The 25,000-nt window shown below is 40.7% G+C and overlaps 2 protein-coding genes across 3 annotated transcripts in view; one reads left to right on the forward strand and one right to left on the reverse strand.

Annotated features, from left to right (window-relative positions):
* Nucleotides 1-8,342: 8,342 nt before the first annotated feature.
* kiaa1191 (KIAA1191 ortholog) lies at nt 8,343-20,695 on the forward strand. 2 transcript variants are annotated; one of them, XM_080014167.1, is made up of 8 exons: nt 8,343-8,481; nt 9,451-9,524; nt 12,514-12,689; nt 14,203-14,323; nt 14,919-15,046; nt 15,821-15,915; nt 16,982-17,151; nt 19,088-20,695. In XM_080014167.1, exons 2-8 carry the CDS (start codon nt 9,500-9,502, stop codon nt 19,300-19,302), a joined length of 930 nt encoding a protein of 309 aa, XP_079870293.1. In that variant the 5' UTR covers nt 8,343-8,481; nt 9,451-9,499; the 3' UTR covers nt 19,303-20,695. The 2 variants fall into 2 exon arrangements, with proteins under 2 accessions (XP_079870293.1, XP_079870294.1); XM_080014168.1 differs by having other exon boundaries at nt 19,091-20,695.
* Nucleotides 20,696-23,184: 2,489 nt separating this feature from the next.
* The window catches only part of LOC307240408 (rho GTPase-activating protein 22-like), a gene marked incomplete at both ends in the record, with an annotated part of 6,248 nt that continues 4,432 nt past the window's right edge, over nt 23,185-25,000 (reverse strand). Inside the window, 2 exons of the mRNA XM_080014192.1 lie at nt 23,185-23,428; nt 24,349-25,000. The exon at nt 24,349-25,000 is cut by the window's right edge and continues 323 nt beyond it. Coding sequence (XP_079870318.1) covers nt 23,185-23,428; nt 24,349-25,000 — 896 coding nt within the window. The remainder of the gene's footprint in view (nt 23,429-24,348) is intronic.

The following is a 25,000-nucleotide window of genomic DNA, read 5'->3' on the forward strand; positions in this document are numbered from 1 at the left end:
AGGTCATTTTGAAACAATAACAAAAAGCATTAAGCCTTTTTACAGCTCGGAGCCCCAGTGTAGGAGCTTTTCGAAAGGATTTTGCGGAACCTGATAATTCTGTTGGAATTTGTATTTGTTCATTCGTTTAAGTGAAATAAATATGTATATGAAATAACAAATAAATAAATAAATTGTATATATATATATATATATATATATATATATATATATATATATATATATATAGAGCAAACGTTTTGATGTTTCATGGTAATTGGCCTTCAACAACATTGAACACCATTTATTGTACCCACTGTACAGCAACATGAAGTACCTACGCTATAAATGAATGTCTTGCCTATGAGCAGCACCGTGATTCTGTGATAATAATCAGTCAAAATCGCATTTTTCAACCTGTTGTCTTTTGATTGCAACGTTGGCCATCATTATTGCATATAACGCCCACCACCACATAACCAACACATGAGGAAGTAAAGATAAAGACGTTTGGGATCACAAACTTCCTTCTGTCTCTATTTGGAAACAATGGCCCATAGGTTTATGGATATTTAAGGGCTATTTATTGTTTTACATTGATGGGAGTTTATTTTACACCCTGCATAAGAGACCACTGGAGATAGATGTGATACAGTCTGTTAATATAGAGAAATATATTTTCTATATGCAGTTCTAAATACGGATAGTTATATCTCTTCAGTGTCCTGGGCCAATTGTGAAATGTGTTTGAAAGTAAAGGAACACTTCGCTCGTCGGCTAACCCTCTTACATGGTGAGTAAACAACCTTCAACTGGAGAAAATATATATTTTTAATGTATTTTCTCCTTTACCAATTATTGAAATGAAAGTGGTTCATATACGTTAAATGGCAACTGATAAAACTAAATGATAATTGAAATTAATCATACTGTTACAAACCTGATCTATAATAATTTCTTTGTATGACTTAATACACATTTATCAATAAATTGTATTCGTCTCTGCAGAATACACAGTTTTAGTTGGTACTGCTATAATACTCTTTGGTTTGTGGTTTTAGAGCCGTCAGTTATATTTAGATTGGACTTAAGTGAATGAAACTGCTCTGAATTCGTCAACCCTGAACAGTGCGTTTGGAGCAGCAGATCCAATTATAGTAAAAACAGTGAAATAAAAGTTAAATGAAAGAGTAATATGGTAGGGTGAAATAGTGAAGAATAGACACACAAACGTTTTATTTTTATTATAATTATTATGATTATTATGATTGTTATGATGATGATGGTTATAATAATTATGGTGATGATGATGATGATGATGATGATGATGATGATGCTTATTATTATTATTATTATTATTATTATTATTATTATTATTATTATTATTATTATAATTATTATTATTATTATCAACGCCCCGTGATAGACTTGGCGACCTCTCGCCCAATGACAGCTGGGATTGGCTCCAGCCCCCCGCGACCCCATGAGGATAAGCGGGATAGATAATGGATGGATGGATTATTATCAACAATAATGGTATAATTATTATCGTAAGTCATTGGACATTATTATTTGTCATGAATTATGCATATATTTAAACATATTCATGTTTAAATATATGTGTTTATGACAAATGTTAATGTTCAAGTTCAAGTTCAAGTTCAAGTTCAAGAGATTATTTGTCACATACATATACATTTTGCCTAATCACAGGTATCAATATCCACAAATGAATAGCAATAAAATGTACAAGATGGCACATTGAAGACTTTCAATCGTATTCAATGTGTTATATTTGTAGTTTCTGATTCAGAGCCTGTTACAGTTCCAATTAAAAGATTTTTATTAATCTGGAATATTCTGAGAAACTACTAATTCTGATAAATCACGAGTTCCATACCAATATACCCCAGCCATATGGTACAATTTTAACTTTGTGCCACAAAATTCTTCATTTGGGCCAATACTATTGAAACCAAATACAAATAATATAAATTATAATATATAAATAATATAAACTCTTCAGTAGGGAATTTTTAATGCTCTGGTGTATGACAAATATTATCAGCCTACCTAAATTTCACATGCTACATTTTATTTTATTTCACGCTTTGCATTTTTTAATGTTTGCACATTTTTTTCTGAAGTTATTTCTACTGAATTTGAGAATACAATATTAAACAAAATAATACTTTACTATTTTGTTTAAGCCAAATCAAATGCAGTTTATCCATCCAGTCAATTCATCCATCTAATCGGTTTAATATGAAATTATACATAAAAGATTAATCTGAAAACTTGATATTTACAAAGATTTTTTTTAACCAGTCAGCAAATTTAGGCCTGCTACTGTGTATAATATTGGCAAAGATATATTAATTTGTTCGCTCAATTTATATAAATGAATATAATCATTAAAAATTATCACATTTATTTGTGATTACAATATATGTGTGTGTTATTAAAATATGCTGCTTCACCACATTGAAGTTTTGATTTGAAATACTCTCTTTGTTTTCTTGTTGTCTCTGATGAGGTGAAGGGGGGAATCGAGAAAGGAAAACATTTTTAATATGAGGAAATGACTTAATAGAATAAAGAATATGAAAGATGGCGAGAAAGGAAGGGAAAGACGAGCAGAGCAGAAAGGCAGAGTGAAAAAGGGTAATAAATAAACCCACAGGGAAAAATAAACAGTTTTCCACACTGTATTTGCACATGGCGTCCATCTTGTGTGTGTGTCTCATCACCTGTCTTGGTGTAAACCATTAACCAGAACCAGCTGTAAATTCTCAGCTTATGGAAAGTTGGATCATGGCTGCGGGTCATAAAGATTGAAACCCTTTATTGCTGGGAGGCATAGCCTGGACCTTACTGTCACCTTGACACACTTTGTGGTCATCCAGATGACCTGAAGCCACCAAAGCTTCACCATGTCAACACTTGTAGAGTCATCCAGGTGAAGGTAGGCCCCTACAAGCCTAACCGTTTGGACGCTTGTAGGGTCATCCAGGTGAAGGCAGTACCTACAAGTCTCACCGTGTGGACATTTGTAGGGTCATCAAGATGAAGGTAGGCCCCTACAAGCCTAACCGTGTGGATGCTTGTAGGGTCATCCAGGTGAAGGCAGTCACCACAAATCTCACTTTGTGGACATTTGTAGGGTCATCCAGGTTACCTGAAGCCCCCAAAGCCCCGCCGTGTGGATGCTTTCAAGGTCATCCAGGTGACCTGAAGCCCCCAAAGCCTCCCCGTGTGGATGCTTGTAGGGTCATCCAGGGGAAGGTAGGTCAACACAAGCCTAACCGTGTGGACGCTTGTAAGCTCATCCAGGTGAAGGCAGTACCTACAAGTCTCACCGTGTGGACATTTGTAGGGTCATCCAGATGAAGGTAGGCCCCTACAAGCCTAACCGTGTGGATGCTTGTAGGGTCATCCAGGTGAAGGCAGTCACCACAAGTCTCAATTTGTGGACATTTGTAGGGTCATCCAGGTTACCTGAAGCCCCCAAAGCCCTGCCGTGTGGATGCTTTCAAGGTCATCCAGGTGACCTGAAGCCCCCAAAGCCTCCCCGTATGGATGCTTGCAAGGTCATCCAGGTGAAGGTAGGTCCCCACAAGCCAAACTGTGTGGACGCTTGTGAGGTCATCCAGGTGAAGGCAGTCCCCACGAGGCTCACGTGTGGACATTTGTAGGGTCATCCAGGTGAAGGTAGGCCCCCACAAGTCTAACCGTGTGGATGCTTGTAGGGTCATCCAGGTGAAGGTAGGTCCCCACAAGCCTAACCTTGTGGATGCTTTTAAGGTCATCCAGGTGAAGGCAGTCTCCACAAGTCTCACTGTGTTGACATTTGTAGGGTCGTCCAGGTGACCTGAAGCCCCCAAAGCTCCCTGTGTGGATGCTTGCAAGGTCATCCAGGTGATCTGAAGCCCCCAAAGCCTCACTGTGTGGAATCTTGCAGAGTCATCCAGGTGACATGAAGCCCCCAAAGCCTCACCATGTGGACGCTTGTAGGGTCATCCAGGTGAAGGCAGTCCCCTCAAGCCTCAACATGTGGATGCTTGTAGGGTCATCCAGATGACCCAAACCCCCTACATTCCTCAGTGTGGATGTTTATAGGGTCATGATGAGACTAGCCACTGCTGCTAGTTGTTTATGGCCAGTTTCATTGTTGTGAATTTCTTTAGATAAGTGTGTGTGTGTGTTTTGCTGATGAACTAAAGGCAAAAGTGATGAACATTACAAGGTTACATCATACCTTCATCATACCATCACTTTTGCCTTCAGAACATCAGCAACTGAAATCGCTATCGGGTTACTTTCTGGTCAAATGACTCAAGGAGCAAATAAGACTTTAACATGTTTACAACACATCTAGTTTGGGTTTAATTTATTTATGTTTTAAATATGGTGAAATGTGATGTAATTTATTTGTTTTTGTAATTTGGCAAATTTTCCAAAGTGTGCCTCAAATAAGAACAACGAAGGATTATGGTATAATAGTTCAGGCTTGAACCCTGTTGTTATTGTTCGGGATTTTAATTATTATTATTATTATTCTCCTTGACATTTTTGGTTGAGGTCCGGGACATTTTAGACATCTCGTGCTTCAAGTTTGATCCAAACTGATATACATTTGGAGAAGGAATTAGTGAAAAACCGATGGAAATTTTCTGGAAGTAGCAGAACATTCACACATCAATACGCCAAATTTCTAAAACTTCTGGTCAGGTGGTGAAGCGAGATGAGTTTGCTGAGTAGGACGCTTTGTGACATCATCAAATTCATATTTGCAGGTTGTGGCGCCCATTTGTATCGTGCAAGCTGCGTAGTGTAAACTCTATCGCTCTGTAGTGGTTACAAACTGCGCATGTGTCGGTGTCTGTGTATCGTCTTACTTGCTTGACGTCGGCGAGGCTTTTTGTTATATTTGATCTCTTTTGCTCTTTTTGTAAATAAAGGCATTCTGTTCGTTGTGTCCCTCCTTACTTTGCGGGATTCGAGGAAGACCTAAGATACAAACTGTAGGAGTCCATGATGTGTTTCATGGAATCGGAGCGCATGGGAAAACTAGAACCCAGACAACTATAAATAATCACAGAAAGTCGTCACCGTGTCATTACATCACTGTGTCACTCCGTCATTGTTGCCCCACAAGGCATCAAACAGACACGTTTTCGTCATTATGTCATCATTGCCCGTGACGGCACCAAACCTGTCGGACACTGAGAGTGTAGCTCTATTTCCACCGACAACATGGTGTGTTCAAACAATGAGAAGTTCTGGTTTACAGGCAAACATGGACGGTTGTTTTAAAGACAGGAGGGTTGCGCTGTGTAGATGTAGAAGTTGCTCTGCGAGACAAGCAACCAGGTGACGACAGACTGGGGGGGATCCGATGCGGCGTTCAAGTTTAACTTGGAAAATCGTGCGTTTCAGAGAACCAGAAAACTGTAATTCATACCAAACATAACCCTCTATTGCTGCCTGCAGCTATATTTATTATTATTGTTATTATTATTATTTTTATTATTATTATTACTATTCCCTTGGCCCTTGCATAATTTGCCGGGCTCTATGCAACTTGCGTAGTGAGCGCATTGGGACGCCCAGCTCTGGCTACAAATATAAAGTGGAATAAAAACCCACAACAAGTTTAAAACAAATTGAGACTGTGGTTTGAGATGCTGATGCTGATTGGTTGTTATTATTATTATTATTATTATTATTATTATTATTATTATTATTATTATTATAAATAATACTACTACTACTAATAATAATATTATTATTATTATTCGTATTATTACAAATAGTATAGTACCATACTAGAATCAACATAGGTTATAACATGCCAGGCAGGAAGACAAAATGTAAATCGAACAACTGAAATTCCATTTCCATGAGATCCATTTGAAGGTTTATCAAATAATATTACGTGACGTAATCTTGGGCCGCCTACGAAACGGAATATTCTTGGAGCCGTGCGATACTGGAGCGCCATCTACTGGTAGAAGATCGAAGCCGGAACTTAAATTCAAACTTTCGTTAATCATGGCTCTCTCGTCGTATATTGATGCGCGTTACAGTAATGTTCCTCTTAATAAATCTATCTATCTACCCCCCCCCACACACACACACACACACACGTCAGGTTCGTGTGTGTGTGCGTGTGTGCGTGTGTGTGTGTGTGAGCGAGAGAGTGCGTGTGGAATTGAGAATTAGACCAGGAGACCAGTGTTAGTGTTTTGTATTGTCCAATTCAACTGAGTGGCTATCAGGACTATGTGAGCAAGGTTAATGTCCAGGGTAGAAATAGATCATCTCAAATATCTTTTTCTCACGTACCTTATTTGTTGGGGGAACTTTACATTCACACGCACTAATGGTGGGTAAACTACTGTGTTTATTACTTTGTTACTGTACTTAAGTACATATTTGAAGTATCTGCACTTACGTAAGTACAGATAAATGTACTCAAGTTAAGTACTTTTACTTAAGTATAAATGTCAATGTTGTACTTTCACTTTTACTAGACACATTTTGTGTCAGGGTATACATGCTTTTACTTCAGTGAAAAGATCTGAGCTCCTCCACCACTGATGATTAGAGAGGAGATGTTTTCTATAACTGTTACACGACACATAAATATAATATAAATCACCTCACTGAATGACCATGAGTACCCATGCCAAAGTCCTTGAGTGATGATTTAAGTGAGTTATTTTTAATTAGGATTTAAAGGAGACTTTAAAATGACATATCATTTATTTCCTATCTTGATGATTGGTGAGCACTGTTTTAATCCTCAAAACCTGATAGCTTTGACATTTGGTCTCCGAGTCTTCCCAATGAAGTCACTAATGAAATTAAGGGAGCAAATCAGTAATATTTTATTTACTCGTACAAATTGACAATGATATAAAGGGGTTGGCAGTGTCCGGTGTCTGTGTGTGTGTGTGTGTGTGTGTGTGTGTGTGTGTGTGTGTGTGTGTGTGTGTGTGTGTGTGTGCTTGCGTGCGTGCGTGTGTGCTGTGTTCTGTAGGTCTTTTTAAGTTTGGTTTGCTTTTGTCTAACAGGAAATCTACAGACGTCTAATAGCAGAAGAGTTGTTGAAGAACGCTGCTTCAGAGACTGCACCATATTCGAGCTGAAGCAAGACTGTGTTCAGTAGCTTGGCTCCAAAAACCATCCGCTTCTGATTCTACCTCTCTATCTACTTTATCTTACATTCTCTGTCAAACCTAAGCCTTTTTCTAAGTCTATTAATATTTCAAGCTACCGTCAGCAAAAAACTGTGAATCTGTAATGATGCACACCTTTAATATATATATATATATATATATATATATATATATATAAAGTATTAATGCTCATGTAACATTCATGCCATTCAAATCTTGGGGACAATAATGTACGTGACAAATAATCTCTCGAACTTGAACTTGAATTTGATACTATTTCCATCATAGGCCTATACTGTCATCATAATAATGGTGTTAAACTGTCAGAATATTTTTTTAGAATACATCTTTTCTTATCCTCATGTTTAGTGAAGCCTTTTCCTTTCTACGAGGAACAAATGAGGAGTAATTATTTTGGTGTTGATTTTCAAAGTGAAAGAGTTAATAATAATAAGATAAAAGAGCTGCTGCCCAGTGCCCAACAGTTATCTCTCCATTGCAGTACAAATTAATCGAATATTGCAGTGGACTGGCGCCTGTACTATAGTTTAACCAGGTCTTTGCAGTGTCCACTTCACCATTGTACTTTTTTAATACACATAAGACGAAAAAGATTAGGCTCCCCTGAAGCCCCCCGGAACCTATAGCTACATGCGTGTACGTTTCAAATAAAGGGAAATGTGAGAAGTGGAGACAGGCGTCAAACTCCATCCTGCCGCGCCCGGTGCATTCTGGAAGGGATGTGGTGCTGCATTCCTGGGAACTCGGAAGTCTGTAATTCCGACATAGGCATTCTCCACCGCAGAGCCAGAGGCGTTGCCTCATTTAAGGAATACAACGCCCGCATCCACCGCGTGTTTATTTGAGAAAACGTGTGAATTCTATAAGCATTTGCCCAGTAGACAAACCTACAGAGCAGTTTAGATCGAAGCTAACATATCATAGACACATCACGACGCGAAAGCCACTTGTGTTCACCTTCGCGATGAGTGCCGTCGTGATACTGTGGCATCCGAGTTGGAAAACAGAATTAAATGGCGGCTTGAACCTTTCCGGGAGGAGTTAGAATAGGATATTGCATTTTTCCGAGTTTCGATTTAACTCGACATGGCGCCGGGGCGTTTATCCCGTACACTCTCGCGAGATCTACAAACACACGTCTCCTCCTCGGCAGCGTCCCGCTCACTCACAGTGCTCCGCTTTTTATTTCTCGGACAAAATGGCTCCTCGATGTTTTTGTTGTCCACGTATTTGTCCATTCGACAAAAGAGGATCATGACCGCCGGCCTGCTAGCGCTCCAACCCTTCATAAAACCAGGTAAGACGGAAAGAACGAGGGACCCGTTCGTCACTGTCTGTTTAGCATTCATCTCCATCGTCATGTCTGCAGAGGCCTAGCGTGTCACTTAGATGATTTAAAGGTGTTTTTATTATTTCGTCTGTGCTTCAAATATATAAAATACTGCGGATACAGTCCATCCATCCATCCATCCGTCCGTCCGTCCGTCCGTCCGTCCATCCATCCATCCATCCTTCCTTCCTTCCATCCATCCATCCATCCATCCATCCATCCATCCTTCCATCCATCCGTCCATCCATCCATCCATCCATCCATCCATCCATCCATCCATCCATCCATCCTTCCTTCCATCCATCCATCCATCCATCCTTCCTTCCATCCATCCATCCATCCATCCATCCATCCATCCATCCATCCATCCATCCATCCGTCCTCCATCACCAATACTGGACTGAGATACTATTACGTAATGTCACACGCACACACACACGCACGCACGCACGCACGCTCGCACACTCGCACACACCGAGTCAGTCACTGTGTGTGAAATACAAACTAATGTAACAACACCGACTAAAATACAGAGAGAAATGTGTGAGCGTTGCAATTAAAATATAAATATGACGAGGTAAAGATCAGCTAAAATATATATACACATGGAGAAATACTCACGGTTTCTATTGTTTTCTGTTTTAATGTTAGGTTATCTTCTAACAGAAATATGTAAACATTGCAGTGAAAATCTGTACATACACACACACACACACACACACACACAAACTAAATCCTTACTACTGAATAGTATATTAAATGCAACCTGAATATGTGCTTTATTTTTATTAAGATGTCTGATATCATATTTATAAATATTTTACTGGAAATGTCATCTTTGGATATAAAAACAGAAATCTTTACCCGTGGCAACCCCCCTCTCCCTTTCTGTTGTTCTGTGTCTCTATCTCTCTCTCTCTTGCTCTCTGTCCCTAGGTCACCTCTTTCTATAATCACCTAGAGTTGTTCAGCGCTCATTGGAAACATGTCTGGTTCCAGAGATTTACCTGGTGAGTTGTTTTCTTTTTCGGTATGGTGTAGTATGAAATAGACACGGCCAGCATATAGCATGTGTATTCCAAGGCTGAAGCTTGTTGTGCTGTATGTATGACAGTTTTTGTTAGTATTATTTCTGGGTAGATAGATACTTTATTCATACCTTGAGGAGCATTTTAGTATCATAGCAGCAAATATCAAAAATACACATTAACAATAAGGCAATAGTATACAAATAAAGAAAAGAAAAGGCGATACACCATAAACCGCAAAGTTAACAAGGGGATGAAAAATTATGGAAAATATTCAATAAACCTATCAATCCACAGTAGTTAAAATAAATTATGTATCCAAGTATACAATAAATAAAAAGTATACAATAAACCCATTGATAAACAATAAGTAAAAAAAGTAAAAAGCAAAAGAAAACTGAATAAAATGACATAAAAATATATTACAAAAATAGCAACGTACATTAACCTAAACACTAACTGGAAGATGGATACATTTACCATGTGTATCAACCCTAAAATGTTAACAATAAAGTAAACTATAAAAAAATGAACCTAAAGATAAAAAATGAACGTTAAAGATTTGGTAATGAACAATAAACCTAATGACTGATATTAAATATAAACCTACACATTTTGCGAAACAATAAAATAAAATTGCATTTTGAGTTTGACTAACCTCTAAGGATGAATGTTCTCTCCACTATTTCTTTACTGACTGGCAATGTGACTTGAACGGGTCGCACTGAGGAAAACCTGTCGTGATCGAGGGTCAATCCAAGTCCGCCATGTCTACTGCGAGGTTGGAGTGGAGAGACGTGTTTTTTTTAACGTAGATTTAATGTTTTGGAAATAAATAGTGTATAAATAAAGACTTTTAAGGAAGTATCTTATTTTCCATGTGTTTTTTCCAGTCACCGTGCACTTACATCACTGAATGTTCCTCTTTCGTAGTTTAGTTTAAATGTCCCGCAAGAACGGAGTTTTAACAATTATGATCATTCCTGGATCATGCAGTGTGGACACAAAAGAAAAGGGTGTACGTGTAGCAAAGGCTATGCAGTCCACAAGGTGCAAGTGATTGGATGCAAAGACTTCCGAGGGACGAAGCATGGACTTTGAATGATGATGTCACAAAGCACCCCGCTCCTGAAATTCATCAAATTGCGTCAACGTTCTTCTATTTCCAGTCAAATTACGACATTTTTTTCACAAATTTTTCTCTCCAAATGCACATCTATATTGATCAATGATAAGACCTCTGAAAGGTCATGGCTCTAACTAGGGCTGCAGATATTCCTATAACATCCCATTCAAATTTGTATGCTTGGTGAGGGAGGACATGCAGGCGGATGGTGTTAGGGAAGAAGATGCACAGAACTAGAACGTATTGGAGGCAGATGATCCGCTGTGGCGATCCCTAACAGGAGCAGCCGAAAGAAGAAGAATAAGGAGAAGATTATTTTTAATATTCTAATATATTAAAATTTTTAATGCTTAAATTTTGTACTAGGTGGGTGTTCTGCAGCTCCGATCAGAGTGAGCTGTTCTCCAAACAGAGCAAATAAAAACAAATTGATTTAATTTACTCCGTTTCCTACTGCTGCGGAGCAGATCGCAGATCACTCTTGAAAAAATTCCCACCACATTCACTGTGCAACAAACTGGATGAACTTATGTTGAACTTTATTGCTCTTCACATGTAAATTGATTCACTAACGTTAGCCAAAACATGTATAATCAATTTGTTATTTATAAAAAATAAAAAATCTAATGGATATTTCAGCAGTTTAATAGGGTAATTTTATTATATATATACAAATACTCCTCACTTAACGACCAAGTTCCGTTCCTAGGACCAGGTCGTTAATTGGTTGATAATCAAATTGGGTGATAAGCGAGGACCCACGTTATTACATGGTAAGGGTGCGTGGCGATTGGGAACCCTAGTGTAGTGAATACTGACAGACTGCGGGAATGAGAGTGAGACTGAGAACGGAAATGCGCGATGAGATGCTTGACGCTGAGAGACCACGCACGCAGCGCACATGCCATGCGGGCACATGCCGCTCGCATGCCCCTCGCACGCCATGGCATTGTACGCAGCGCACAATACCAACTGGTTGGAGAGCTGGTCGTAAATCCGAACGGTCATTAAACACCTGTTGAACAACTGTTGAAATTTACGACCAGCTCTCCGACCAGTTGGTATTGTGCGCTGTGTACAATACCGCGGCGTGTGTGGCCTCTCGGCGTCAAGCATCTCATCGCGCATCACCGTCATCAGTCTCGTTCCCGCAGTCGGTCAGTATTCACTACACTAGCGTTCGCGATCGCCACGCCCCCTTACCGTGAAATAACCTGGGTCCTCACTTATCGACCAATTTGATTATAAACCAATTAATTACCTGGTCCTAGGAACAGAACTCGGTCGTTAAGTGAGGACTACCTGTAATCAGGAAGATGCTCTGAGCCAATGCGATTTTCTCTGTGTTTTCAGCTGGTTGCACCTCATTTAATCTCAAAGTAGCTATCCTGTTATCAACCAGGTTACACTTTGTGAATAGCTATAATCACTATATGTGACATCACAAGCGTTAATGATTATGGGACATTTTCCAACTTCAAACTGGCAAATCCCTGGGGCAATACAAAGCTTGCCAAGCCACATGAAAGCATTTGCATATTTTCTTCACCCATGATTTTAAAGCCATAACTGTGGTCATTGTGACCATTTCAGTTCGTTTGTTTATATTTTGGATTTGCAAAGGTAGCAAAGGTTTTTTCCAAAGGTATCGCCAGCATGTGGTCACCTACCTCAAGGAAAAGCAAATCTTGTTGGCTTGAAGCAAAATAGCAATTGCATTTATTTGGCCTTGGTTAAATCATTAATTCACAACTGGTCCCTGAACATGCACAGCACTCTGTTCTGCTAAATCATCACGGTGCATGCTTTGTGTTTGTTTGTTTCTTGTTTGTTTGTTTTTTTTAGCCATCGAGGGTTCTGGAGTGGGGGGGATGAGCCTGCCGGTTGGCATGGCGCGCCGAGCGCTCAGCTACGATGATAACCTGGAGGCTCCCATGGCCACACCCCCCCATGACATTTCCATCAACACCCTGTGGAGGCGACCGATCATACCTGAAAGGAGGTTCACACAACTGGCTGAGGTAGACCACACTCTCTCTCTCTCTTTCTCTCACATACATGGATTACAATGAGCAGACTTACACTTACTAGCGATGCACCGATACCAAACATTGCATGAGTGCAAAACCAGACTAAAGTGTGTTGTCAGAGAATGGGCCCCAATGGAAAACACATATCAAGCTGAGACACCTATCAAAGGTGTCAGATATAACAACAGTGGAGAAAATGGATTATATACGTATTAATTGTTAAGTTGTAATGACTCCAAACTAAAGGTCTAAAGCTGTGTTTCCACCGCAGGAACTTTCCCCGGGAACTAGGAACCTTTGGAGGAACTCAGTGTGTCTCCACCGCAGGAAACCAGTGTCTGAATTTAGTTCTGGGAACAAAGTCCCAGAAATCAAACAGTCTCTGCTCAGGGGGTAGTACTTTCCAAAGTTCCAGAACTTTAGGGGTGGGGCTTGCAGCGCTAAACATTTATGATTGGTCGAGTACTCTCAGCATTTTATTTCAGACACTATTTTTTAAAATCTGTAGTTGCAAACCAGCTGTTAGCGTACAGTTATCTTTAAAAATGTTGCGTTTGCACAAGATATGGAAAATGAATTGTTTTCCGTTTTTTTTTTAAATATAAAATAACTAAAAACGGCTGTGTGTCTCTCTTGCTCTGTGTGTGTGTTTGTGTGTGTGTGTGTGTGTGTGTGTGTGTGTGTGTGTGTGTGTGTGTGTGTGTGTGTGTGTTTGGGTGCCGGTCCACATGTCCTGGAAATCTCAATTTCCTGGACAAATGGGAGAGGTTCCGGTCAAATATTATCTGTGTTTATTGAGCTCAAAAACAATTGACAAGCAGGCAATATAGAGTGACATCATCAAGGCATGGACTGTAGATGTATAATATTTTTTTATTGAATATTCTAAATAAAATAAGTCCCGTCAGTTAACGCTATTCAAAAAAATAATAATCAAATAATAAAACTCAATAAATAAAACTTGTAATCAAATAATTTCCGTTCGTTAACAAAAAATAACAAGTGCAGATGCTTTAATTAACATTTCACTAAAATACAGTTTTGATCAAATAAAAAATAAATATGTCAAGTAGGTCTAAATATATCATAAAAGTTTGTGGTGTTGTCCTTCTTCGTCGTGACGTCCCAACATATTTTACATAATGAATATTTACCTGTGTTTACAAGCGCAACCTGTCCACGAGGGAGGGGGCAGTGCTTATTTCTATATTGACAATGATTGGTCAGAGGTGATAGGTCAGCTTTAGGTCATCCAAACTGATTGGCTTTCCGTTAAAATTTGCCGAGCACAGAAATGAACAGATCTTAAGTTTTTTTTTATCGAAATGATCAAGTCTATTTAATTTAGACATCGAGGAAAATAATATGGCGATAACTATCGTTAATGGTTTTATCGCCCAGCACTTATTCAAATTGTGCTTAGAGGGAATTATTTTCATCGGACATTATGACCGGAGAGATTTAAATATGTCGGACTTATAAAAGTGTTTGTTTATTCCACCAGGAGGATGAAAACGGTGGTGTTGGCGGGAGCATGTCCCGCTCGGCCTCCAGCGCCCCCTCCAGGTCACCGAGCGTTGTAAAAACCAAGGCGTCCGCTGTCATCATGAATTCTCTCATCACCAGTACGACGTCCTCCAATCACATGAGATGTTTGATTATTGTTTTAAGTTATTGCAGATTTATTTTCTTTATGTTTTGGCTTACATAATGAGCGTGTTTACATGCACATTTATATGACGCCACAGAGCCTAGTCAAGTGAATTTATTTATAGTGTCCTTAATCACAGTACAGTCTCAAAGCGCTTCACACTATATGTAGCTTTCAATAATCAGTTAATTCACATCTCTCTATACATAAACAGATAAGTTGTTAACGTGCCCTTCCTGAATTTCCCTCCGGGGATAAATAAATTGTTACAGTATTATCTGATATCCCAGAACTCATATTTAGGGTTTTATAACCAGGTTATGAGCTTGTTCTATCTGGTTATCACAACCAGGATATGATGTTTACATACACAAATTAATGATATAAAATACCAATTGGGAAGCTTAAAATCTCTAGCTTTCCTTTTCCCTCCTTTGATTATAGTCCTCCTTTTATACATCCTTTTGACACTTTCACATTCTGACTTGATTTTCTCTCTCTCTCTCTCTCTCTCTCTCTCTCTCTCTCTCTCATTCTCTCTCTCCGTCCTTCGCTGTCTCTCTGAGCAGAGCAGACTCAGGACAGTGTGTTGAGATTCGAGCAGAAGGCCGGTCTCACTGACACCAGTTACACGCCACACAAGGGACTCACTGCCGAGGAGACGCGCTACCACCACCGCATGCCCGAATCCTTCCAGGTAAGCTAGATCGCAGCTTGCAAAGCCATGCACCTTATCCAGACAGCTTTCCATGGGTTGCTTTTTGAGATGGTGAGAGTGAAAATGTGAATGTGGTGCGTTTCCATCAGTTGAGTGCAAGATTTTGGTTCCAATGTTCAGTCAAACGGCTCTTGTCTAAAGGTGGATGTGTATTATTACAGCACGATGAGGCATCTATAATAATACCATAATATGAACAAAAAAGAGAATTAAATTGTTAATTGCAATTTGTATGGCAATTAATCAAGTCAACTAACATGTCATGATCGTGACAGCTCTGGTAGACCAAGTGTGAAAAGAGATAAACACCACCTACATTCTGCGGGTTCCATATGTGAACACGAGGGGCTTCAAAGTCAGTGGAGGTATATACATTACATTTAGCAGACGCATTTATCCAAAGCGACTTACAATTATTCAAACACCGACAGACGCAGCCATCAGGAGCAATTAGGGGTTAAGTGTCTTGCTCAAGGACACTACAGCATGCTAGCAGGAGGAGCCTGGGATCGAACCAGCAACCTTTAGATTACTAGACGACCAGCCCTACCTCCTGAGCTACCATCCCCATATAAACAGTGTATAACCAAGAAAGCTTGTTTAGTCGAGACCGGTCACTGGTGATTGTGTGAAGTCTGGGCCTCACAGGAAAGTCAGGGTCCAAACAAATATTTCTTGTGCACCTGGTTAGAGGACATTTTTTTTCCTTTTGTTTTGTCTCAGTTTGTAATTTTGTTTGTTGTGGGTTTTTAGAAGTTGAAGATCCATAGCGTGGAGGTCACGGAAGACTCCTCAGCCCAGTCCACACCATCCAGCACACCTCACAGCTCCCCCAAACAAAAGCGCAGGTCAGCCCCCACGCACTCCAACACACACACACACAGCCAAACACACTAGGGCTGCACTGATATGTGAACGACTGGCATAATGTGATCCAATCCAGCGCAAATAGTTCTATATAATTCAATGAGCCACTGTGGCAATAAATTTTAAATGTGCCATATACATGTGTGATGCAGTTGAGTTCTAAAGTCAGTCTTTCAGTCAAGTCTCAGAGTCCGTAACACACACACTTGGAAACAAACTTCCAGGCCCCTGAGTGATTAAGCTCAAAGGACTCCCCCCTTGAATTGGTCCTATGGTTGTTAGTTGTGCTGCTACTGCTAGACGCTATTATTGTCCTAAATACTGTCCTTGTCATGTAACATATTGTTAATGTTATTGTCGTTGCTATCTCTACTAGAGATGCTGACATTATTACTAAATCTTATTCCGAATCTGAAAAAAAGAATAAAACCTTTTATCACTATGAGACATCTACATGTTTTGCGCTGCAATAACAAACCAACCATGGCTACTTTTTTTTCTTATTTAATCGTGATTGGATCAGCCTGTAGTGAACATGTAGATGGGGGGTGTCCTGCATAACAATGGGAACGTTAGCTCCTGGATTTTACTGTTCATTCAATCAGTCAGTGGCTGGACTTCCCCATTGATTGTGTTTGCACATGTACAGGCAGATGTTGTACAAATTTTGTAGTTATTCAAACAATCCCCCTTTGCTACGTGCGGCCCTATGAGAAACTGCCCAATTGGAGTTGGATATGTATATCAGGAGGTATGCCCATGAGCAGCAGGGTGTTGGAGACGAGACAGCTACAGCCTTACATCAGCGACAGCAAGCGTCTTTGCCTCTTCATTGCTCGCATGTGTGAACATAAATATCAGAGTCAGAGTCATATGTAAGGGAGACGCACAAATGGCAATTCCTGTTAGACGCTCATGGGATAGTGCATAGGCTAAAGAATAGCCTAATAGTATAATGATAAAAGTATATTGTGTGTCTGTGTGTGTGTGTGTGTGTGTGTGTGTGTGTGTGTGTGTGTGTGTGTGTGTGTGTGTGTGTGTGTGTAGGAGCTGGTTCAGCAGTGCTGGCTCAGAGCTGAGTATCAGCTCCAACTCAAGTATGGACTTGGGTGGAGGAGACACAGGAGGACCTGGGGGGGTAGTGGAGCGCTGGAGCGTCTTCGGGCCGCGACCCGTTGTCCAACAGAAGACCTCTGACCTTGGATCTGACCCAGCCGGTAAAATACTGAAACGCACGTTTCTATAATAAACGTGAGGTGGAGATGACGACAAAATTCTAATTTAAATGCAAACATTTAACTTTTTTATTTTTTTATATAAATAAACTGTTTATCTCCACAATTAAATCTTGGTATTTATGATTCAGGAGATTTGATGAGCATCAAAGTTGAATTAGCAGGGAAACATTGTCCTGGTTTCTCACTTTGTATTTCATCCTTAATAATGTGAAAAGACTGTTTGTTTTTGAAAGAGATCAAATGACCTTCAAACTGAAGGTAAACACTGAATATTTCACAACTGAACAGGTTCCCATTGAGTGGTGTAAAAATAACAAAACCAAATTGGGTTTTCTTCGTCCGACGGATAGGAAGCAAGTCACTGTTCAACTTTAGATTCTTTACTTCACCAATTTGTGGTTATGGATTTATTTTTGATGTGGGACTATTGGACTCCCGCTTTGGAATGACTTGTGGTAGGTACAATATTGACCAATGTTGAGAAAAATTGTCTGCACTCCGACCGTGACTGAGTAAAACCGTTATACAATGAAGTTGCCATGGGTAATGCTAAGTTGCTGTGATACTGAAGTACAGTCAGGACAACTGTTGATAATTCTGAGCTTTTTGTCAATATATATGTCAACTTGAGAATAGAGCTGCTTTTATCTATCCCCTAAGATCACACGTTTATCTATCCCCTAAGATCACACATATGTACAGTATGTGTACATATACCCACTATACTGAGAAGTGCTCATGTTTTCCATGTATAAAAATACCTTTTAAGAGGATGCAATGGCCAATTCAATTAGTTGGGATTATTAGTCAACCTCATACATATAAATGGGGCTCTCATAGATTCCTAGATATGCCGTAAAATGTGGCAGTTTCGCCTGCCAAGTGGCGTTTTCTGCACCATCCCCACACCACAAACCCCGACACCAAACTGAGGCCTGGGGAGAATCCCTGACGGAAGCCTACCACCCCCAACCAGGCAGAGGAAAAACACTCTCTTACACACTCTTACACAGGGTTTCCATACCTAAAAGGACAGAATCTGACACAGGGTTCCTATACGTTAAATAAATAAAACACTGGACTCTGAAACAGGGTTTACATACCTCAAACCAACAAATGTCCAACAAAATCAAACTAGTCCCCTTTCCGGGTTCCCCAGAACATCATGGTCCCTCAGTGACCCTCCCCCAGGGCAACGAAGCAGACTACCCCCTCCTCTATTCCGAGGCGTGGGGCCTCGAGCTGCTGTATTGGCTGATGGAGGACACCCGGACACCCTGGGTGCTGCTGCCAGTCAGGAGAGGGCTGGTGCTAAGGCCGCCCGTTGACCCGCTGGTGGCTCCAGGGCATCTTCGGACTGCCCTACTGTGTCCCTTCCCTGTGCCGTAGAGTCCCTGTTCAGGTGCCATTGTGGCAGATCCGCCTGCCACACGCCACCCGAGTGGCGTTTTCAGGGGCCTCTGGCAGCTGAGACACAGACGATGGGGGTTGGAAACACACCAGTTTATTGTAGCGGGTGGGCTAGGTGGATCAAGGCCGGAGCAGATGGACAGCATTTCATGACAAGGGCTCCTGTCCTGTGTGTGTGTGGGGATGGGGGTTTTACCTGTTGCTGGTTAGACCAATCAACGAGCAACAGGTATACAGCCATACTGATTCTGGGCCCAATTATCTAGACTCAGGACAGGTGTGGCTGCTCAAACCACACCATCCCCACACCACAAATGTATTAACTCATGCTAAGAATGTTTTCTTTCCTTTTTTACTGTGTCTGTGTGCCTTTTAATTTTGCCATGTCAAAATGACTCCCTTAATTGTAAACAGTAAGCTGAGAGTGAAGTCCTGTAACAGCAGTAGATTTAGTCATCTCAAATTCAAGAAGTAATTATTAAATTTTTTTTGTCCTCCTCCACAGCAGGATTTGCTCTGCAGGCATATCGCGGTTCCCAGAAGCCCTCCCCCATGGAGGTGATGAAGGCCCAGGCCACACGACTGGCCGACGACAGCGCCGCTCAGAAGGCAGCTCCGCCCAAGATGGAGATTCCCACCATGGAGGGACGGAGCCGTGGGGCCAGACCGCACAAGCTCAAACCCCGAGACATGAACATCCTGACCCCGTCCGGCTTCTAGACGACACACTGCATTCAGCTGCGCCACCCTTGGGGAGAGTCATTCCTGCAAAAAATAACAAAAAAAAATCGAAGAAAAGAAAATTACTGGCTCTTTTGTGGAGGAAAAAAAAGAAAAGTTGTTTTAAGGTTTTTTTATATTTTCTTCCAACCAACTCCCTACAGTCTGACTTCGCCAAAGTAAAACTTCTGGAACCGGAACCTTTGTAACCATATGCTAACCAGCACCTTTATCATAAAGTTACTAACTAATAATAATTTTTCCTTATTCCAATACTTAAAAAAAAAAATTAATTATCATTACTGGGGTGCCCCGGTAGCTCGCCAGGTAGAGCATACCGTATACAAGGCGCCTGAGTCCTTACCGCAGTGGCCGGGGTTAAATTTCAGCACGTGGCCATTTGCTGCATGTCATCCTCTCTGTGTCCCCTGCCTTTCCTTTCTCCCCACACTGTCACTGTCAAATAAAGCATGAAAATGCCAAAAAATATCTAAATATAGAAAAAACTAAAGGAATTATCATTACTAAAACATGGATTTGTTACCAGAGAGGGTTTATGCGTGTCAGGACCTGAAAATTCAGTCTACACTCTATACTGCATTTGGAGTTCTGCACAAACCCTACGTTGGCACACATCTGACTTATTTTTGTTGGTTAAGTATATTTTATTTATGTTATTATATCGAAATCTACCTGGGGTTGGTTGGTTTTGGATCAAGGGTAACAATAACCTTAGTTAAAGAGGAATGATGAGAGCTCTTTGTGGCAGTTTCGCCTACCACACACCACCCAAGTGGCGTTTCAGCGACCTCCGGCACAGGCACAGAAGACGGGGGTTGTAAACACCAGTTTATTGTAGAGAGTGGGCTCGCTGGAATGAGCCCAGGAGCAGATAGAACATGTCATGGGCTCCTCTGCAGAGTGTGTGTGGGGATGGGGGTTTTAACCTGTTGGCCGTTACACCAACCAACGAGCAACAGGTGAGCAGCCACTCTGACCCGGGTGTGGCTGCTCAAACCACACCATCCCCACACCAATCTCTTCAACCAGAATCTGACGTGCTCCTTCATACTTCCCACACCTCGCTGCGTTATACTGTCCCATTGCAGCGTCGTTTTAAATGTGTCAACGTGATTGCCCTCCCTTTGCTCTACACCGTGTGCAGTTTTAGTGTCATGTCATTCCCCAAATGCTCAAGTTTCACCGCCGATTTTATACGAAAAACAAACCACAGACTAACAGTTAATTCCTCTAGTGTGTTCCAGTCGAGGCGGAATGAGTCGTACAACAGCATTGTGCTATGTTGCTCGGATATGTTTTAATTGACTTCGAAACGGCTTTTTTTTTTCTCACTAATTTCAATAAGCCTAATATGCCTTCTAAACAAATCAAATCCACACTGTTACAGAACTAACTTTCAGCCATTAAGCAAAGAACAAACAATCTTGTTTTTGTTTTACTTGGTTTTGAAAAGTCGACCGGCTCCTGACTGTGGAAGTGTTCCGTTCAGGTAATTAATAAGTAAATAGTCATGGTAGAATCCATATTTTGTTTTTAAAACAGAAATACGCCTGTTATCCAGGCCATTTATGTACAATAGAGTACATGTGAGAAGTAAACTATCGCTGTTAATTTTTACTGAATGAGGCCTGACCAGCAATGGATGGACACCTTTATCTTTAACATAGATTGAATTATTTATCGGTGTTTATATTACTCACATGCAGAAATACTGAAAAGAAACAGATACAGGACCATACTAAAGCACTTTTTATAGGACAGTTTTGATGGTTAAGGGTTTTTTATTTTTTACATTTTCCCTTCAGACCACTATACAGTATCTCCTATCAACACTATCTAGTGATGTCACTAGTTTGATTTAAACAAATCCCTCTATGCATTTTTAGTTTTTGTTTTTTATTTTTATTTTTATTTTTATTTTTTGTTTTCTCACTTTTTAAGTAGCAAAATGTGTTCTTTTGTTCACTGTCTTTCTAAAGCTATGTACTCCCTATGTTTTACCGTGTGTTAAATATGTACATGTCGGTATTTTGATGCAGCCAAAAAGATGAATGTGTGAAATGTACACAGTTTATACAGATGATCTGGCTGAATAGGTGTCAATTCATTTCTTATATGAAGTATACTGTGGTTGCACTCTGTCCTGGAATCTACAGAAGTGTTTCCTTTACATTTGGGGCACCAGGTCATGTCCAATAGCACTTTACACTTGACCCTCAGCAAAAGCTTCAGAACGGCTGCATCATACATTCTGTGCTTAAACCATCAGATGGTCATTAGTGCTGATGGTTAAATGTTTGTGGTTTAAAAAACAACTGCTGAATCAAAAGCTGACTGGTAAGCAGACCTTATTGTTATCAGTGGTCGTACTCAGGTGTAATGAAAGATGTTTTAAAGCAGAGTAGAAATATTAACCCACTATCCTAATGATTTTGTTCAAATGCTGTCAGCAGGTTTGACTCTTGTGAAGAATTGTGTCTTTGCTGCCTGTTTAACGTGAACAAAGGGCAAAGTGTAATTATTTGTTTTCTTAGTTTCATATGTAAATGTAGTTGATAGTATGTGTGTGTGTGTGTGTGTGTGGGGGGGGGGGGGGGGGGGTTGATCACCTGATCACTGTTTTTTAATGTTTCTTTGACAAAACATTTCAAATGTTGAATACACAAGATGTGAGCCCACAGAACAACATGGCTCCATTAGGTTTCTGACTGCCGTTTGAAGATATTTGTCAATGTCCAATTGACAGGGTTTTTCCTGTGTTCTGTCAGCTCTGTTGTAAATATAAAATAAAATTGTGTTTCTCATCAGAGACAAAATTAAGTTTTATTTCTTCAATTCTCTGACAGTTTCTGGCTCGTTACAACGCCAGCTACCAGATGTCCGTATTTGTTTTATTTAAGACTATTCTATATACAAATTAACATTTTTTGAACCTCATTTTATCCATTATACATGAATGTTTTTGTCAAGAAAGAACAAAAGAGCCTACTATTGTAGTTGGTTTTAAGGCCACTTATGGTTCAGTGGATTCCCACAAAAGATATCTTAAACTTTATTGCCATGCAGTGTTAAACACCATGCATCTGTAGTAGTTGATCATGACCACTGAGTGGCCTCTGTCATCCCCTTTCAGTTAAAATATAAGACAGGCAGCTTACCAGAGCTAAGTTCACAATGTTATCAAAAACACAACATCATTCAGATCATATCTCTCTCTTATGGCTTAATCTATGTCTGTCTCTTTGACGTCTTTACTGCAGACACCATGGATAATGAAGTAAATATTATTTGGAAAACAGGTTTATATCAGTGTAGGTATTTATTTATCTCTGCACATTGCATTCATCAGCTGAAAGAACATAAAACCTGTACATGATTTATCAAACGGACTCGCCTCCCTTTCTGTTTTATTTGTCAGACAAACAAAGGATTGGTAGGGTGTTGTGTCTTAACACCTGTTAAACACAGCTTTCTGTGGTATTCTAGTAGTGTGAGGTGTGTGGAAGTCTTGAAAATGTCATGTCGCTTAGTGTTTGGGCTAAATGTTTTATTTTTGCTTAAATGGCTATTAATTTCCTTAAAACAATTATTAGAACATCACACTAGTATTGAGGAAAAAATAGCTGGATAAATTGGAGTCACATGCTAAATAAAATAAAATAGAAAACTTGCAAGCCAAAAAGTTATGTCTGCAATTTTTCTTGGAAGACTAGTTTCAGAATTGTTCCAATCATAATTCCACATTTTACACCGCCTTTTTAAAAGGAGACCCATATTGACATCCATCCCCTCATAGGCTGTCTGGAAAGGCATCTAAAATGCAAATGGTCATACAGCTGACCCTGTCTGTCTGTCTATGTTCTAGAAGCTCTGCAGGTTGCGCTCCCTTATCCTGCGGGCTCCTCCTCCTTGTATCTCTCCGAACATCTTGAAGAAGTGCTCCATGTCTCTCTGCAGCTTGCTGTTGCGTCGGTCCGCGTCGGCCCGGGCTCGCTCCACGTTGCGAATCTTGATCTCGGCCATGCTGTGCCAGCGTTTATGCTGCTCTACACTGGCCTGCAGGACCACCACCTGCTCCTGGAGGATCTCATTACAGTGCTCCAACCTACAGCAGTGGACCAAGGACTGGAAGGTTAGCAGTTAGTCCCATTATTGTGCAATGCTGGCCTCATATGGAAATTAGGCAACGTTTTCATGAACTTTTGTGGAATTTGATGGCAGGGTTTTGAAACCACCTATGTTGTGTTTTTGTGTACGTGACTAAATGAAACTCCTTGAAGGTCCTAGAATTGATATTTTGAATCACTGTTTTACATCACTGTTGGTAGAGATTTTTAAACGGTGGCTTAATCTGTCTCTTCTTCTTTCCAACCAAGGACTCCGGAACAACTAAGTAGTATGCACTGATATTTGCATTTCTCCACCTCTGGAGGAATATCCTTGGGTGATAAAAATCATTTAAAAGTTCATATAGTTTAAGACCAATGAAACACATAAGTGCCTCAAAAGAGGCAGTCTGACCTCATAGATTGGGGTGATGCCAGAGAACCTAAGTGTGCCACTGGGGAAATTTTCAAAGAAACCATACATACAGTACATAACATATTCAATAGTGTACAAATATAACATACATTTTGCTGTCACTTAGTGATGACCAAAATTATTTATTCTGATTTATATGTGGTATGGGGATGGGATGGTTTGAGCTACCACACCTGACCTGGATCTAGGTGATTGGGTCAGGGTGGCTGCATACCTTTTGCTCATTGGTTGGGCTAACGAGCAACAGGTTAAAACCCCCATCCTCACACACACTCAGGATAGGAGCCCTGTCATGACATGTTCTATCTGCTCCTGGATAATTCCACCTCTCTCCAATAAACTGGTGTCTACAACCCATTGTCTTCTGTGTCTCTGTGCTGGACCTGGAAATGCCTCTTGGGTAGCGTGTTGTAGGAGAAACTGCCACAATATAGTTTGCAGAGCAGACGTATAGAAGAAGCTTTTGTATGGCTGACACCTCACCTGGTTATGGTGGTCTGGTACTCAGCCCTCTGACTGGCCATCTGCTGCTTGAGTTCAGCCAAGACTGAGTGAAGCTGCCGGGCCTCCAGCTGAGCCTGGGGCCTGGCGGCTTGGCGGTCTGGAGCTCCAGGGGGGAGGAACACCTCAGAGCTGCCTGTACTAAGCGGGGCGTCACTGGGGGCAGAACATGAAGCTGGGGAGTTAGGGGGGTAGAAGTCACCATCCATGCCATCATTGTCATGATCCTCGTCATCATCAATTTCATCTTCCTCATCCTGGTCACATCTGTTGTCTTCTAATTTCTGATTTGGAGAGAACCTTAGCGATGATTTCGCTGAGAGGAAAGGACTAGTTCCACGCTCAGTGATGCCATTGTCCTGACAGCAACCCTCATCTAGTGGCAGTATCTCACAAGATGACCAGGAGGACGACGAATCCAAAGTCTTTCCCACCTCCTCCTGGCCCACCTCTCCCACCACCAAGGAGGTTTCTGTATGTCCGCCTTCAGTAGTGGCCTTAAAATGGCTGCCAGTGACATCACCCTCCATGCTCTGTGGTAGAGGGGCTCTGTCCAGGTTGTCATAGACAGACAGAGTGCTGTCCTGGTCCTCGCTGCTACCCCCACTGGTTAAACCTTCTACAGCCTCTCCTT

Source organism: Zeus faber, assembly GCF_960531495.2.
Source record: "Zeus faber genome assembly, chromosome: 14".
NCBI classification, from domain to species: Eukaryota; Metazoa; Chordata; class Actinopteri; order Zeiformes; family Zeidae; genus Zeus; species Zeus faber.

Bases quoted from the DNA above. Each gene is read 5' to 3' on its own strand.
- kiaa1191 (XM_080014167.1), top strand. From the start codon at position 9,500: ATGTCTGGTTCCAGAGATTTACCTG. The intron at 9,525-12,513 runs GTGAGTTGTTTT...TGTTTTTTTTAG, and splicing joins TGGTTCCAGAGATTTACCTG to CCATCGAGGGTTCTGGAGTG. The intron at 14,324-14,918 runs GTACGACGTCCT...CTCTCTGAGCAG, and splicing joins CATGAATTCTCTCATCACCA to AGCAGACTCAGGACAGTGTG.